This window comes from Melopsittacus undulatus, chromosome Z (genome assembly GCF_012275295.1).
Source record: "Melopsittacus undulatus isolate bMelUnd1 chromosome Z, bMelUnd1.mat.Z, whole genome shotgun sequence".
Classification (NCBI taxonomy): domain Eukaryota; kingdom Metazoa; phylum Chordata; class Aves; order Psittaciformes; family Psittaculidae; genus Melopsittacus; species Melopsittacus undulatus.
The window spans coordinates 78,976,233-78,993,302 of NC_047557.1; the positions used below are offsets into that span (position 1 = coordinate 78,976,233).

At 39.4% G+C, this 17,070-nt stretch overlaps 1 protein-coding gene across 5 annotated transcripts in view; it reads right to left on the minus strand.

Annotated features, from left to right (window-relative positions):
• Window positions 1-17,070, minus strand: part of ARB2A (ARB2 cotranscriptional regulator A) — a 283,581-nt gene that overhangs the window by 117,180 nt on the left and 149,331 nt on the right. For all 5 annotated transcript variants that reach the window (XM_031046203.2, XM_005145965.4, XM_031046204.2 and 2 more), the window contains one exon: window positions 643-762. In XM_031046203.2, coding sequence (XP_030902063.1) covers window positions 643-762 — 120 coding nt within the window. The remainder of the gene's footprint in view (window positions 1-642; window positions 763-17,070) is intronic.

The following is a 17,070-nucleotide window of genomic DNA, read 5'->3' on the forward strand; positions in this document are numbered from 1 at the left end:
GTTCAACAGGCAACTTTGCATACTATCTGGGGTCAACACATATGTCTATAGAGAAAAGGGTGAAAGACTAACAAATTGGATGTTCAGCAGTCCCAGCATTAGGGATAGGGCAGCTTCACACCAAGCAGAGTCCTCCCCAACCTACACCACTGCAGGGTTTATCCAAGACTAATAAATGGCTAAAAAAGTCTTCCCATCAACTTCTTTTGTTGGAAAACTAACAAAATTGGGTAAAACTCATAAACTTCCACTCATGTTCAATCTACATGCAAAAAGGTGCATTTGTCAATGTGACTTTACTTTGAAACTGTCCTTATATGTTCTTCGCCTCCAGTCTTTCTGCCCTGGAGCAGAAACTTATTGAGTGCTGCCTTTTGGCATCCAGCCTGGATGAGGAGGATCCAATGCGTTTCATTTTCCTGTTGTCTTTCAGGTTCATGAACACTTGGGACCTTATTGTCTAACCAAAAACCAGAGAAAAACGCAGTGGCCTTCCAGTTGCAAAGAAATCCTCACAGATCTGCATCTGACCATTGGTTCAGAATTGATCCTAAGCAGCTGCTTTCAAGATGATGACCACAAAGAATTTAGGAAATCAATGAAAGACTTCAGGAAAGAAGGCAATGGAGAAGTCACACTTACCAACTCTACAAAGGCAAGTCCACCGTAACTGTGAGCAACAAAAAACACGTTCTCCGCAGCTGACTGGGAAATGAAATGGTCCCAAACATAAACTGCATGTTCTTCAGGAGATCCATTATCCTGCAGAAAAAAATATGTTTCCAACAATTACCTTTTAAAAACTGGCAATTCTGCCTAAAAGCAATGTGTTTCTATATGTTAAAATGTTTTGTTAAAACAAACCTCAAATGAATGTACTCCTGTGTCAAAAAAAGAACAGATTAATTTGCCTAAATAAATTTAAGATTGTAATTTAAAGGCAGTAAAATGGTTGTTTTATTGCAGCTTATTTTAATAAATACAAGAAAAATTATGCATCTGCAAAATTTTGTCTAAATACCATGATGGCAATTTAGCTAAACAGAGGCATTCAAAGGGATTATGAGCCACTGCTCTGATTTTCATTCTTTTGACAACTCTTTGCCAACTGTTCACTGATGGTTTGTTTAAAGTAGTTAAGCCTTGGTCTTATGAAGCAAATAAAAGCAAGTAGGAACAATATAAATATAATTTCAGTTTTTAGATTTTTTTCATACAATGGGCCAATAGAAATCTGCCAAACATTAGGATTATGGTGTATGCATCTTTCAAATGCTACTTTTTGCAACTGCAGTCTACAAGACATAGCACAGATAAAACACTTCTTGACTGCCTACACATTAACCATTATTTTTGAGTCTCTGGCAGTTACGTGTTTGCTTTTTCTTACTACTGAACAAGAATCTGTGAGTGCCAGTCAACCTAAAAGTCTCTGAAGGTGCTGCAGTGATTTGCAGATTTTGGTGTACACTTCTCAAACACAGGGGTTGTGCACTCCCAGCTGTAGCTTAGAGGCTCTCAGAAAACCCTGTACCCCTTGATATTTTGCTTATTTCTCAGGTAGTACATGTCATAACTACAAATCTGTCTAGTTTCAGGTGACAAGAGTAAGATGCTCTGCTAGCTCCTCTGCCCCATCAGGATTTCACACCTATAGCACAACACTGCAGGCACTTGCCAGGCTCTTCTGTGCCACAGAGAGCTGATCAGTCAAAGTCATGTTTTCTAAGATTTGTATCCCTTTTCCTGCTCGACCAACAACTTCACACCCCCAGGTGACTTGGGCGCAGACCACAAAAGCCTCATTTCCTTGGGGAAAGTGAAGCACAAACCAGCAAAAGCCGCTGGCAATCAGAAAATACTAATTACATAGTGTGAATTACTGTAACTCTACCAAGAACGTTGAAGTGATTTAGGTCTTAGTTCCATCCTGCAACTCAGTTTCGGAAATTTAAGCTGTTATGAGTGTCTAAAATCAATGGGAAGACAGACAACGAAATAATGTGGTGGATTTAGGCTATTACTTCAATTGTCATGCCCAATTTAAGAGTGAGATGGCTATAAATCCTCATGGAGCTGGACTCAAAGCTTTTAAAACAATTATGTGGTTTTATATCTTTTCTCTCTAAGGCAGCAGCGATTAAAACATATTTATCAAATTTGCCAAAAAGCACTGAAGATATTCTTTTTAATCATGGACAGATTCTGCTCTTGACTATGACAGAACATAGTTTCAGCTAACTATGTACCAAATTATTGTAAACCACCTCAACATGACACAAGGCTTCTTTTCTTTCAACCCTGTTCTAAAATTTGATTGTAGACATGGGTAAGGGAGGTGAGGAGAGAGGAAAGTTTTTTAAAAGGAATTTTATAAAGAAAATATGATTGACAGTCCAGTTACTAAGGTAAAGCTGAAGGGCAACTTGAACTGGAGTTTCCTATTGAAAAGTGATGTACTTTAATTATGATAAGTACGGAAAAGGCACATTAAAGCACTGGCAGAATTTTTAAATGACTAGTCTACCTAAAAGATTTAGTTAAATATGCAGGTGATACTTCTTTTTAAATAACAGTGTTACCATTAATTCTCTTAATAGCAATTTTTGTATAGATTTAATACTGACAAAAAGCAGAGCTTGTTTCTAGTTAATATTGCTTTTTTGGGTATTTTGTATTTATTATTTCAGTTGCTATTGGGAAAAGCACATGATTGTAGGGTTTCCACAAGACTAGCCCAGCAGCAAGAACAAATCAGAAACAGCCCAAAAAAGCTTCCACTAATTAAAGCATAACCAGTAGCCTAGTAAAACAAATCATTAATTGCACAGCTTCACAGTCCAGGTCAAAGACTCAATAGGATTCTACAAAATCAAGCAGAAATGAGCTAGAACAAGTTAGGTATAATCTGTAACTACAGCTTCCTTTGTTCCTCGTGAAGAAAAGCCACAAAAAGTCAGAATAAACTGCGCTGCTGTACATACTCTGCAAAACCCTAAACAAGGTGAGAAACACACATATGTGTGAGAAGGAGGTTGGAGGAGTCGAGTATGTTTAGATGAAAAGCTCTTTCTTCAGAGCATCTGCTTACTTTCTCCCCCATAACAAGCCCATATTTTAAACAACTCAGAGAATAAACCAGCCCTGTGTCTGTACAAGAAACATCTGGCTGCGGGAGTGGGCACTGCAGATGGTGGAGCACAGCTGGTCTCCTTAGGACTTTGAATTGTGCTGGATCCATGAGGATTAACCTCCTCTGCCTGGCCTGGGTTAAATTATGAGGCAGGATGCTGCAGTTTTGGCATGAAAGGTGACAATTTCAGAGAGCTCTTGCTTTGCTTCTTTTTACTGTAGATGAATAGAATGCACTTATATACCACCTTGCTAAGTTACTTGATAAAGCAGAGGCCTCTTGGTCATGCTTTACATAATATCTACGTGGCTGTACCAAAAGGAATCATGGTATGTACTGCAGAAGGCAGCTGAGGCTGAATACATTCCCATTTATAAAACAGATTGCAATGGAAAAGTGCTGGGGAAGCTGAACTTAAATTTCCATCTGCTGAGAGCTGGTCATCTGTAACTGGTAAGTCTGTGTCTATGTAAGTGTCTGATTCTTTGGAAGTGTGCATGTCTCCACCCTTTGAAAATCTCCTCTCCTCCCCCAGTATATAGCTAGAAATAAAAATAAAACTAAGAACCATGTTATATGAAAAGGCATCCCTCCATGTGATGCCTAATCAATGCAAAGTAACCCCAAAGCAGGCACTTGTTGATTACTGCAGATCATGTACATCGTGACTGGAGCCCTGCACTCCAGCTCCGTGGTGCCTGGGGGGAATAAAGAGGATGCTCCAAGCACAGGAGTTACAACCTCCATATGCACTCCCATCATATACAATCTCATGTGCCTCTGTTTTTAACAGAACACCAAGATTTACCCTTTAATTCACTTAACACATGAAGAGCTGTCTTTCTCCTAATAAGTACTGTATTTTAGTCCTTTTCACCCATAAAAATAGAACAAATAATACCTCATTTATCATCAGTGACTACCAATGCTACGGAAATTATCAGATATTTAAGAACTGTCATACTGGCATGCAGCAAATCCCACTGAAGATTGCCTTGGAGATAAAGCTGGTTAAAGTCATTTAACACAAGTACTGCTGAGGAATTTTACATTGTTGGTGTTACAGTTATTCTTCTTCCTGAATGCCAGAAGAGGCACACATTTCTGGATCCTGCAAAAAAAGTAGCATCTGTAAAAGTAATATAGAATATTACTATATAAGCACTATATAAGAATATAAGTAGCAAGATATAATGTTCTCATTTAGTTAATGACAGATGAGTGGGGCTAATGAAAAAGGTGCTCTAGCCACATGGACATATTCCTTTGGAATGAGAAACAGCCACCAAGCACTTGCAAAGCAGAATAAAGTTTTATTATTTCATGTGGTACAGATGAGTATTCACAAATACTGGTTTAAGAACAGATTCATTTTTTCTAGTGATAAAAAGGCTTTTTTTCCCTCTCAATATGTTTTAAATGCTATCTCTTATCCATGTATAAAGAATCCACACTTTTAAAACTGAATTACAATTGCTCAGAAAATAAATAAAAAATAAATAAATGGTTAATATGGACCTTTTCAATATCAAAAGCATAATCAAACAGTTTAATAGTATAGTCTGTGAAAATAGTATGAGAAGGATTAATAAATTCATGTTTTTCGTATATACATGAAGCCATTTAATATTTTAGGGCTAAAGCCTTTCCTACAGCTGTTTGAAGTAGCATCTTGTGGTAGCAAAGAGGTTGCCATTTGCCTATCTGCCTCAACTCAAGTCCTGGCACAGGTAAGGGACATCCTGGGCTGCTCCAGCTGAGACCAGTTGGGCCCAGTTTTGTGAGGACCTTAGACCATGAATTGCAGCCCATGACTATGTTGATTCAAGGTCTATGTATTTGCATAATTGTATATAATGTCCATGTAGTTGTATAATTTGCATAACTGTAGCTATAAAATTCTGCTCCTCATCTTGTTTCAAAAAGTGTGCTTTGAGAAAGCCGTCTTGCAGGTACAAAAATATCTCTTCAATAGTTTTTTAATCCTTCAAAAAACAAAATGATTTTGGGTAAATTCTTGGGCCATCCTTTGTGCAAAAAAAGTGGAGGAAGAGACCACAGATTTTGGTCTGTTGTTTTTTCCAGTATTGCTGGTGCTAAGAGTTGAAAGGTATGCAACATTTTAATGTCTGGAGCCATTAGGAATAGGCAGATAAGCAGTGTGCACACAGTGAATATGGTATTATGTTCTGTTGCATTCAAAAAAACAGGTTGAATATACTAATGTAATATCACAGTCATTAATTGTTAAATACCAAGCTGAAGTGATGCAGCAACTGAAGCCTTATCAACTATGCCAGATTCTAACACCTAGACATTGCAAGGTCTGTAGTTATGATGGACTACCTGAGTTGATAACACATGGAATTATCTAAACAACATTTGCATATTTGTGTAATTATTTCCTAAGGTTAATTAGCTCCTGCAAAGCAGCTTGCCCTTTGAGACTGCTTACTGTGACAGGTTCACATATTTCCTGTTTCAATGCCAAATTTTACTCTTTTTTTCTTTTTTTTTCTTTTTTTTTTTTTTTTTTTAAGAAGTAACCTGTTGCTAGAAAGTTACAGACAGGGCAAGAGCTGGAAGCCTTGAACCACTTCACTGAGGCAGAGCAACTCAGATCCCAGCTTAAACTTCTAATTCATCAAAACTCAAAAAAATCAAATCAGGAAAATCAAATTAGTTTTAAGCTCCGGTGACAGCAAGGAGTTGGAATCACATTTTTTCTTTGCGACAAGTGAAAACTGAAATGCATACAAATAGGGAAATGTGCCACACAACTGAATAGGTTTTTAACAATTTACTTGAAGGTGGTTTCTATAATTACCGCTTATCACAGCAAAACAATTTCTCCTTCTAGCTTGATGAGCTACTGTAAACAAGTATGGTACATATGTTAAATACAGGAGAACAGAACCACACACTAGCTGGGAGGCAGAGAAATGTAGAAGGCTCAGGTCTCCCATCTGTAGACCTTCCCTGGAGATGTTAAGTCCTCTCTCAACCCCTCTGAAAAATCATCAAATTAAAATTGATACATAACAATATAAAAATATAACCTAGAAGGAGCAATCTGTCACCAAAAAAAATCCACAGTGTTTCAGTGGTCACTGGCTAACACTGGTATCTTCCGTGTAATAAAGGATATATTTTTCTGTACAGAAAATTCTGTTCTATTAAAAGAAAATTGTATGTTTGAAGGTCTGAAATGAACAGCGAAGGGATACAGCTTGTTTCGTGCTGGTATGAAGTTCTTCATGATCATAACCTGACTCAAGCCAGCATAACATTTGCAGCACTCTTAGGTAATGGAACCAGTAAAAATTAAATGGATTTCACTGGAAACTTTTTAGAAAGCAACACTTTCAAAAGCAAGTTAACATATGTATGTATACATGTATGTATGTGTATATAGAAACCAGAAGGCAAGTCGAAGACAAATGCGGAAGATTTTAATTCATGCTCCTGCCATGGCACGATTTGTGATGCTCTGGCCTAATTAGGTATCCAGAAAGTCAGGAGGAACTCTGCCACCTGCTTTAATACCAGCATAGTTCAAAACAGTTCTTCAGTTCTTTGGAGAACTCAACAGCCCAGCGACTGGCACTTGGGCTTTGCCACCACAGCTCCGGTGTCCTCCTCATGTCCTTCCATCACTGCACTCCCTTCACATTCCCTCATTTCAAAACCCTTTTCCAACAGCTGCCTTCTCTTCCCGTCCCCACAAAAGAATCCTTACAAGTACGAAATTATGCTCATCACCCACTGCATTTTCCTCACTCCCTTTGCAAGTACTTGAGACAAAAACCATGTCAATGTGATGGGACATAATGAGACCACATGATGGCTTATTATCACCAGAGCAGCTTCAAAACCTCAGTGCAGGTCAATGTCAGATGATCTGAAGGCAAAAAAGCTGCCACAGAAGCCAAAACCCCCAGCCAGAATGTGATTTCTTTTTTTCTTTTTTTTTTTTTTTCCCTCCTAAAGACAGTAACTACTGTACTATAACCAGAGAAGAGGAGGAAAGTAAGGCAAGGTAGAAACAGGAAAGGCATGGAAGCAAAGATCTTGTCTTAATATTTTTCTGCAGCATAAGTAGCTGAAAACAAGACTTCAAATAGTCTAGTTTAGGCCATTTAACAAGACTCAATCTTTAATGGAGAAATTCCAGTGTATTAGGAAGCACCCCATTTACCTTAAATTCATATTTACCATTTTAATGACAGTTGAAAGAACCCCTCCACAGATATTTCTTAAATGTTTCCTATTCCATCCTGAGAGGGGACCCAGAAGGCAGCAGGGCATTTTATTAACAACAGGAATAGTGCCTCTGCTCTACTTTCTGAAATGGATAACTAATGTGTGTGCTACTAATGAGTAACTAGTCTGTATGCTACACAGATATATAGAGGCAGACACACAGGAAGTGTCTACATGAAGTTGGCTCTTGCCAGTAACTGTATTTTCAGGAAGGGTGGCAATGGATTACCTGGGTTGAGTTCAGCCCTTTGAAACAAGTCAAAAGGTGGGTGCAGAGAAGAGCAGATGGGAGGACAACATCTAGATCATCTCGGCAGCAAAGCAGCCATGATTTGGGGAGAAGACAAGGAAGCAAAAGTGACAGTGGAGGCAAATTTATACCAAACCTTAAGCCTGACAATATGCACCTGAAATTCAGTTTAACAGGTCCTGCCAGGAGTGCTGGGAAGGATGGACAATGGAGAATGAGCAGCAGACCAAGGGAGTTATTTTAGCTGCTGAATCCTGAGTTGAGTGAGAGACAACTTCAGAGAAAAAAAAGAGCTAAAAATCAACAACTGAAGCTTTGGCTTTGAAAGTTTGAATGGAGGACACATTTTCCTTCAATGGGCTCTGTATGGATTTTATTTGCATATTTTACTGCATTAAAACAACAAAACCCAGCAGGATTTGATCAGCTGTGTAGGTGGCAGAGTGGGTTCATGGTCACCAATGTCTGGTGTGGCTCTATGGAAACATAGAACATTGAATCTGCAAAGGTTCGACACTAAAATGATGTAAATGCATTATTGGTAAGTGATGTTATTTTATTCAACAACTGTGTTCATACGTATTCAGAATCAGTCACACTGTACTTTTCCTTACTTATGACTTTAGCAAGGGATTAAACCAAGAGTCTTTGTATGTAACAACATCAATGTCTTCTCCTTATCTCCAGAAATAAACGGGGAAATAAAAAAGACTGTATTATCATTTTAAGGGCACTTTCTGAGAGGGTGACAAGATACATGCTATGGCAGTAAGGTAGCAGATACTTCTGAGACATGAGTGACCAGGTATCACAATAGCTAACTCTGGTCATTTGTGGAATTGCAGACATAAGTAGCATAGCCAAGGTTGTTATTATTTGGGACATGCCTTTGGAAAGCAGTATGGTAAAGAAACCTAGAGTTGCATTTTTCATATTGCACATCTCAGACTTATTCCCAGATCTATTTGAGGTGATTCTGAGTAGATGGAAATGTTCCCAATACTGTTTATGATGCCTTAGTAATAATGATGCAGTGCGTGTAGAGTCAGCAGCAGAAAGGAAGACCAGAACTCTTACATATCATTGTTAAATACATGTCATATCAAGTTAGAGAGCAGTCCTACCACCAAAACTCCCAACAATTTATCAGGAAAGTAAGCGGTTCTCTACAGACATGGTAAATGAACAAGTACTACGTGAGATGTGCAATATCTAGCATATCTAATAGCCAAATAAAAGAGGTAAAACAAAAATGCATTGGGCCGACTGAGACAGTATTTAAATTGTCAGCATCAGTGCAAAGGGGACGGAGAGCTGGCTGTGGGAGGAAGCAGTGATACCCATGCTTTGCTACAGCATGACTGCTGAGATTAGGTTTAAAATTACAGGTTTAAGCTAATGCAAGACCGACAATGTCTAGGCGGGTTCGTTACGTTTTGTGTTTTGGCTCCTCCTTGGGAGCCCTGTTCTCCCCAGCTCCCACCACAATTACCATCCAAGACGACTTCAGATCCTGTCTCATTTTTCCCTCTTCAGATGCAAGCTAGGCTTTCCCTGGTGATGAGGAAATAAAATTCAGAGCTATGCTATATATATGTGGAACAGAGGGAGCTTAGATCCTAACCTCCTCTGGGGCAGCAGGAGGGAGTTACTTTTCCCTTTTATATCCAGTTTTATTGCACCAAGAGAAAAAACAAAGCAAATCCAAGCCAGAAGAGTTTTCCCAGCTAAGCTATCCACTAATACAGTTCCCCATCAATCACCTAGAGCTACTCCTGAATTAAAAAAACCCTCAAACCTCCTTCCAGAATTCTCCAACCACCTCTGCTTGGTGAGGAACAAGCTGACCATGAAAATCAAAACCCTCTTTCCACACTTCCAGCCATGGGACCTGCCTCCAAGCCCTCATTTGTAATATTTTAACAGATGAACAATGGCCTGAAACCACTGAATGAAGTTGTCAGTGCCCACAGAAATTCTTCAGAGAGGTGCCACTGGTCTCAGCTGTATTAATGCAGTGCTGACCCAACACTGAATTCTGGTTTTGGCAAGGGCATTTTGTCACCAGATGCCTTTAGAGCACTGTCATGTTAGTAACCATGCAGATGTTACCAGAATATACATGTGTTTTTAAAAGACTCGTGTTGCAAGTGGAATTTCTTAGATTTGCATTTGAACTGAAAGTCGAGCACAGCTAGTTTGGCTGCAGATACATGTGAAAACAAACCAAAGAAAGCAGCAACAGTTACCCACATTATTCAATCAGTGATAACTCCAGGCGGCAAACAGTTTAATTGTGTGGTGAATGATTTCTGCTGCGAGGCTTCTGTGTTTGAATGCCCTGACTATTTTATAGAATCATAGTATCCCAGATTGATTTGGGTTGGAAGAGACCTTAAAGCTCATCCAGTTCCAACCCCTGCCATGGGCAGGGACACCTTCCACTAGACCAGGTTTCTCCAAGCCCTGCCCAACCTGGCCTTGAACACTGCCAAGGATGGGGCAGCCACAGCTTCTCTGGGCACCCTGTGCCAGGGCCTCTCCACCCTCTCAGGGAAGAACTTCTGCCTAAGAGCTCATCTCAGTCTCCCCTCTGTCAGGTTAAAGCCTTTCCCCCTTTTCCTGTCTCCACAGGCCTTTGTGCAAAGCCCCTCTCCAGGTTTCTTGTCAGCCCCCTTTTTGAACTGAAAGGGACCTTTTAACTTTGTTTGTGGTTTATAAAGTAAACCTAGAACTCAGGCAAAATTAAGACTCAAATGTTATTTCCCTGGTTAAAGTCTCTGCTTGTCAGTCAGGGTAAGACAACTTTTGTTAGGCTGGTGTTCCATTCTGGATTTCCCTATCATTACTTCTGCTGGAGTCTGGCATATCCTGTCATCACCACCCAGTTGTCTTCTGGTAAAGTGCAGGAAAGCAGACCAAAAATAAGAAAAATTAAGGCAAAATCAATGTCTCAGTGGCTCTTAATGAACATCTCCAGCAAAAGCTTGGGTACTGGTATTCTAAATAAATGGTTGGTTTTTTCCTTAGTGGCCAGTTGCTCCCTACTGGGCTGGAGAGTAAACAGTTGAAAACTTTCCTTCAAAACATATCTTACAGCTGAATAGCTGCAGTATTTTTTTTTTTATTATTGTTTCTGCGTTGGCAAGGCTGTAGGAATCATATAAGCTAATTATTTTGTCATTAAGACAAGAATGTAAATAAACACAAATATGACATTTATCTGGTTTAGTGTGGGGATAAGAACATTGCTGAATCACTGAGAAGGAAGAGCTGCAGGAGAAGAGAATAGGAGGAAGGAGGGAAATGAATCAATGAAGGTTTTACTTTAGAAGAAAAATAACTGATTTCCTTTTTTGGTCTCTGACAGACTTTTGGATTATTGCATTTTTGATATTTTTACCCCTGTCCACATAAGTTGCAGGGGTCTAGGTGAAAGAGGCCTGAACTTGAAATAGTATCTTCTGGCAAAGAGGCTGGAAATCCTGCATGGGGAAACTCATCAGACCAGAGATGCAATAACAGGTCCTCAGACCACTCCTGCTTCCACAGTTGTACCACTGATACTGACAAATACCTGTGCATTTCACATGATGCCATGCATCTGCATGATGCCACGATGCCCCAAGCATGGTGTCCAGTAACTTCTGCAAACAGACTTGCATACTCAAATTTAACTAACAACCACAGAGATTTCGCCAAAGAGACTACAATTGGTCAAAATACGTAAAGAGTGAGGCAGTTGCATTTCAGTACAGTACTATAGGTACATATCTCTACATATGCATGCATTTTTTTCATGTCTCCTCATACTTTTTCCCTTCCAAACTACTTAATGTCAGTGATCAAGATGCTGTCCACAACATATTTCTGCCTAAAGTAGCAAACATACCAAAGCCAGGCTTTTGTGTGATCAAATTATGGGAAAAAAACAGCATTTCTTCAACAAACCATCAGGTTGTATCTTTGCAGCTGTCTTTCATCCCAGCCATGTTTCTGGCAATTAACAGATTAATTGTGGGGGGAAGTAAATAAAATTGAACACAATACTTTTACAAAAAGAATTATGTTTGCAAGAAACAAAGAGAGATCATGCCATTTGTTTAAATTATTACATGCATTTTTCTGAACACAAAAAATTTCTTTTAAAATGAATGCATCTGAAACATTCGATAACTCCTAATGGAAGTCATGCAGAAGTGTTACTTTTCTATTTCTTAAAGTACTTAAAGCTGTGTAACTTTCTAGTTCTTTCAATCTGTTTATATGCTGTAATGAGAAATAGACAATTTTTTTTTAACCATGCTATTGCAAGAAAAATAGCATTTTGGCCAAGAAAAATGAAGATTCCCCCACCACAGGAAACAATGAATCTAACAAACTTCAACACATTTAAGCAAAGCTATTTAGTATTTTCATTAACAGCTATGGTTTCGGAACAACGCTCAGCTGTTAACGTCTCTCTTACAGAGTTTATATCTCTTATATGAGTTAAACTAAATAGAATGGCTTTGCCCTGTATTTTTCCTCCTGACATCTCTGTCTCTATTTATTACATACACTCAAGAACAATTATTTAAGTGAAAGAAAGATTTAACAGGCTCAAAGCTATTTGATTTCTCCTAATAAAGAGCGTTCAGTGCTTTAAGTAAACTGATATACTATTTAACATACAGCTATAAAGATTTGCTGAAGTGCCTTAATATTTAGAGTACTATAGTTAACTGTACTTGAAGTAACTGCGATTACCTTATAAAATAATTATTCAAACAGATGTCAAACACAATCTGACATTCAGATTTGTGTTTCTTTTGGTTCTCACTTCAGTAATCTGAAGCTGAACTTTAGGCTACTCAAGTCTTAATTCTGCTTCTCAGTCTTCCTGCCCAGACTCACCTCCGTTAATTTTGTCACAATAGTGTAAGACAGCAAATTGTCCTTGATTCTGATGAGTCGCTAAACAACCTCAGGACTTGCTTGTTCTACCTCTTGCTTGAACCCTGTGACTCCCTCACACTGACCATTTTATGAAAACAGGCTCTTTCCCACTCAAATTAGAGAGGGCGTTGGCGCTGCGGCAGTGGTGCATTGCCGCAGCCAGAGATCATTAGATGTCAGATCACTAGCAATTTTCTTCTAATGCAGTATAATTTTTTAACTACTCAAAACATTCAACTGCATAACAGACAGCTTGGCTGTATTTTAAATGAGCACAAATGCTAAAGCCAGGAAATGTAATTCTCAGGATACTGGAACAAAAGGTTCAGAAAAAAAGAATTCTTATACACATTAGATTATCACGACTAGACAGTCACACTTGTGACCTTGCTGGCATCTAGCTAATTTGACAATATTTGGTAGAACATTGTTTCAAATCAATAACTAATTAACTAAGTACAAAAGAAGTTGTACTGTTTTTGAGGCTCCTTGTTAAAAATGGCTTTTGGTTGCACATGGGCAGAAAGGTCACTTTTATGACATCTTCATGAGGCTTTCAACATCTTGCCACTGTCAGATTAAATTACTTTTAGCAATTAATTGTCATAAGTTAAAACAGAAGCACATTTGTTACAGCAGGTTGTCATAATGACATGGTGAGCAGTTGTTTTGATATGAATTTCTTCCACTGACCCTCTATCATATCTTAATTTTTTTGGTTGACCTAACTGGAAAATTGGAAGCAATCTTCTAACTCAGGCAGTGCAGGCCAAACACTGGGGGGGTCTTACTGAGATTATAGACTGAACAATAATGGAAGACAAATTCTGGAGATAACTGAAGATCTTGAGAATAATATGCATCTTCTACAGAGTAGGTAACATACAATATCTATGCCAGTGGGTGAGATAAGAAAAATAAACCCTCAAAACCCCACAAGGGTGTAGCTTTTGTTACTGTTATAAATGGTCCTTGATGCCATTTTAGTCCTTTATTAGCCAGCACCACTTGTTTGATGTGTTTTAAGACAAGGACTGAATGGATTCAACACCTGCAACCTGAACCCCTTTAAACTGTTACTTAGTTTTTGAGGTTTGTGCTTTAATAAAAAATAATTTTACTCATTAAGTTCCTTTTGTTGAACTTCTCTGTATTATGATGCACACATATTGTCCATCTTACAAATTAGTCCTCCAACATTTCTTGTCAAAGTTTGTATAAGTTTCTTATGAAATGTTAAATCAGGATTAAAGTAGACAACAATATCAACTTACTAAGCCTCCTTGTAAAAAAATCCAGCTTGTTCCTCAACAACGGTACAAAGCCAATAAAATTTAAAATTCCAAAAAGATGGAAGCATTATTAATTGAGCAGTTCTTCCTGTTTAGTATCTGAGGTCTTCTGTCTGTGAGGTATGTTATCTCTTGCTATTTGAGAGAGGGGCGAAAGCAAGATGTACAGTGCATCCATGGGGTGTCATCAGCGATGTGCTCATTAAGGTACATCACAGAAGTGTTAATAAAGAACTTACGGAAAAAAATGCAAGGGAGTAACATAAGGCCCTGTGTTGGGTTTGCATGGCAAGATTTTGGTGGTGGGGTACTATTGGGTGGCTTCTGTGAGAAGCTGCCAGAAGCTTCCCCCAGGTCCAGTGCAGCCAGCCCTAAGACAGATCCACTGCTGGCCAAGGCTGAGCTCATCAGCAACAGCAGCAGTGCCTCTGGGATAACGTATTTACAAAAGGTGAAAAACCGTGTATGCAATTGCAGCTGGAGAGGGGAGCAAGAATGTGTGAGAGCAGCGGCTCTTCAGACCCTAAGGTCAGTGAGAAAGGAGGTGCTCCAGGTGCCAGAGCAGAGACTGATTCCCCTGCAGCCTGTGGTGCAGAACATGGTGAGGCAGGCTGTCCCCTGCAGTTCATGGTGGAGCAGATATCCATCTGCAACCTAGGGAGGTCCATGGTGGAGGAGATATCCATCCAGAGCACGTATCTCACACTGGAGCAGGGGAAAACAGTGAGGAGGAAGGAGTGGCAGAGACAGCGTGTGAGGAGCTGACTACAATCTGTATTTCCCATTCCCCTGCATCACTGGAGTGGAGAAGGTGGGGAATTTGGGAATGAAGTTGAGTCCGGGAAGAAGGGAGTGGTGGGGGGAGATGTTTTAAGATTGTTTTTAATTCTCATTATCCTATTGCATTGTCAATTGGCAATAAATGAAAATTTCCCTGAGGCATGTCTGTTTTGCCCGTAACGGTAATAGCTGGCTGATCTCTTTGTCCTCACCTCAACTCACAAGCCTTCTGTTGTATTTTCTCTCCCCTACCCAGTTGAGAAGGAAGAAAGAGCAGAGGGGTGGGCACCTGACAGCTGGGTGGGCACCTGACAGCCAGCCAAGGTCAATCCACTACATCCCCATATTGCCATAATATAGTGCTTGGTGATAGATGATGGAAGTGGAGATAAACAGGAAAAGAGAAGGAGGACTGACTCAGTCCTGCACTGGGGAAGAGATTGTGCAGAAGAATGGACCTGGGCAACTGCAGGATCTGTCCTTAATAGTGGTGGCACGAAAGCTTTAACCCCAAGAATGGTCTTATCCTGGATGTCCCATAGAAGCTGATTAACCAGATCCTCAGTCTAACTGAGACTTTGGAAGAGCTCTCATAGCTCTTATGGTCAACAGCAGATGAACACTGTTTAACAATCCACATTTAACTTATTTTGCTATTTTTGTAGTTCAGCTCTGTTGGTGCAAATATTTCTATATTTTAAATCTGAAATCTTTTTTAGTAATAAAGCTGACAATGAGTGGTAAGAACTGACAGTTGCCAGCTACCAGATGTCCTGGAAATTGCCCAAGCTGCAATTACATTCACTGTGCCTGATATCCCAGTACAACACCAAAGTACCCAAACCTGCCTCTACACGAAGCAGCATGGATTAGTTTTGGTGTCTTCATGAGAAGACTTCTTCCAATGAACAGCATTCATAGAACACTGGACAGGACCATCTTAAATAATTCATAACCCTTATGAACATGGGCATGGGTTTAAGAAATGAAACCAGGGGTTTGTCCCAGGGCTTTAAGACAACCTATAGTTAATGCACGGGCTTGCAGCTGAGATATAGATTCAGGTCTCACTTTAAAATTAACAATGTAGAGAAAATCTCCTAACAAATGGTTGTGCACAGGCTTAATTAAACCCCTGCTCACTAATGCTTTCATAAAGTTGCAGCCTTTTTAATTCTACCATGTCTACTGTCTTTTAAACAGACACTTGGCAAATAATCAATTTGAATGTCACAGAGTGTTTTCTCCTCTTCCCAAAACTCAGGAACTGCTTTGTAGCTTAAAATGAAAGTTTGTGGACTGAAACTGACAATGCAGATTAAAACCTTTTTTGCTGAAGAAATAACAAAGGAGAAGGAGTAGTAAGGACACAGACAGTACTTGTATCCTTCCCATTATTAAAAAATGGGCATGACAGGAATATCTGGAGAACATATGTGAAAAAAATCCTGCTGCTGTATTGCTCTAAGGTTCTACAGCAAATTTAAGCAGATGATCTGGCATGAGGAATTTCTTGATTTCTGAAGAAATCATGAACGTCCTCCTTAACATGCTCATGTTAAAAATGCAAGCAACACCACTTCCTGTCCAGAGGAGCTTATGTCTTTCAAGGTGCATTTCTGTAGCAATACGTCTGTAAGACCACATTGTATTAACCACGCTAATACCTAGGTAGGCTTCCTGGCACCTATCAACTGAGACTGCCCTTTGTAAGTGGATGACCAACCACAACCTCAGTAGCACCAAATGTTGAAAGACAGGGAAATATGCCTTTTTCACAACATCCACAAAGTCTATCCATAATTTAATACTTCTTTGAGGGCTGAAGTGGAAATGAGGAATTTAGAATCATTGAATCACATCAGCTGGAGACCACCTCTAAAGGTTGCTAGTCCAACACCACACTAAATCACTGTCATCCAGGACTGGTCACAAGTGCTGTGCTTAATACTTGCAATTAAAAGCAAAATAAGCAAGCTTTGTACTTCCAGCAGTGCAGAAGTATAAAAACATATATTGTGTAAATCCCCCAATCTTTGAACCACATGCATTTAAGACAGAGTGACTTTCAATACAGATCACAGAGGTCCTGGGTGACCACCACTGCAGACATGAAATAATTTCCAATATTTCCATGTCATAAGCTTTTCTTTCCAACTTTTGCATGCTCTGTGGATCCCTGACAGAACTGAGGTAGTGGTAACCTTTTGCAACTGCAGTGCATCTTTGCTGAGTCTAGAAGACCTGATTTTTGCTTGGTCACTTTACCTTTGGGTAGAAATAGGCATACTACCTAGTATTGCTAGCAAATCATGTCATCATAGGATCTCAAACTGGTTTGGGTTGGAAGGGACCTTAGAGCTCATTCAGTTCCAATCCCTGTCACATGGAGGGACACCTTCCACTAGACCACG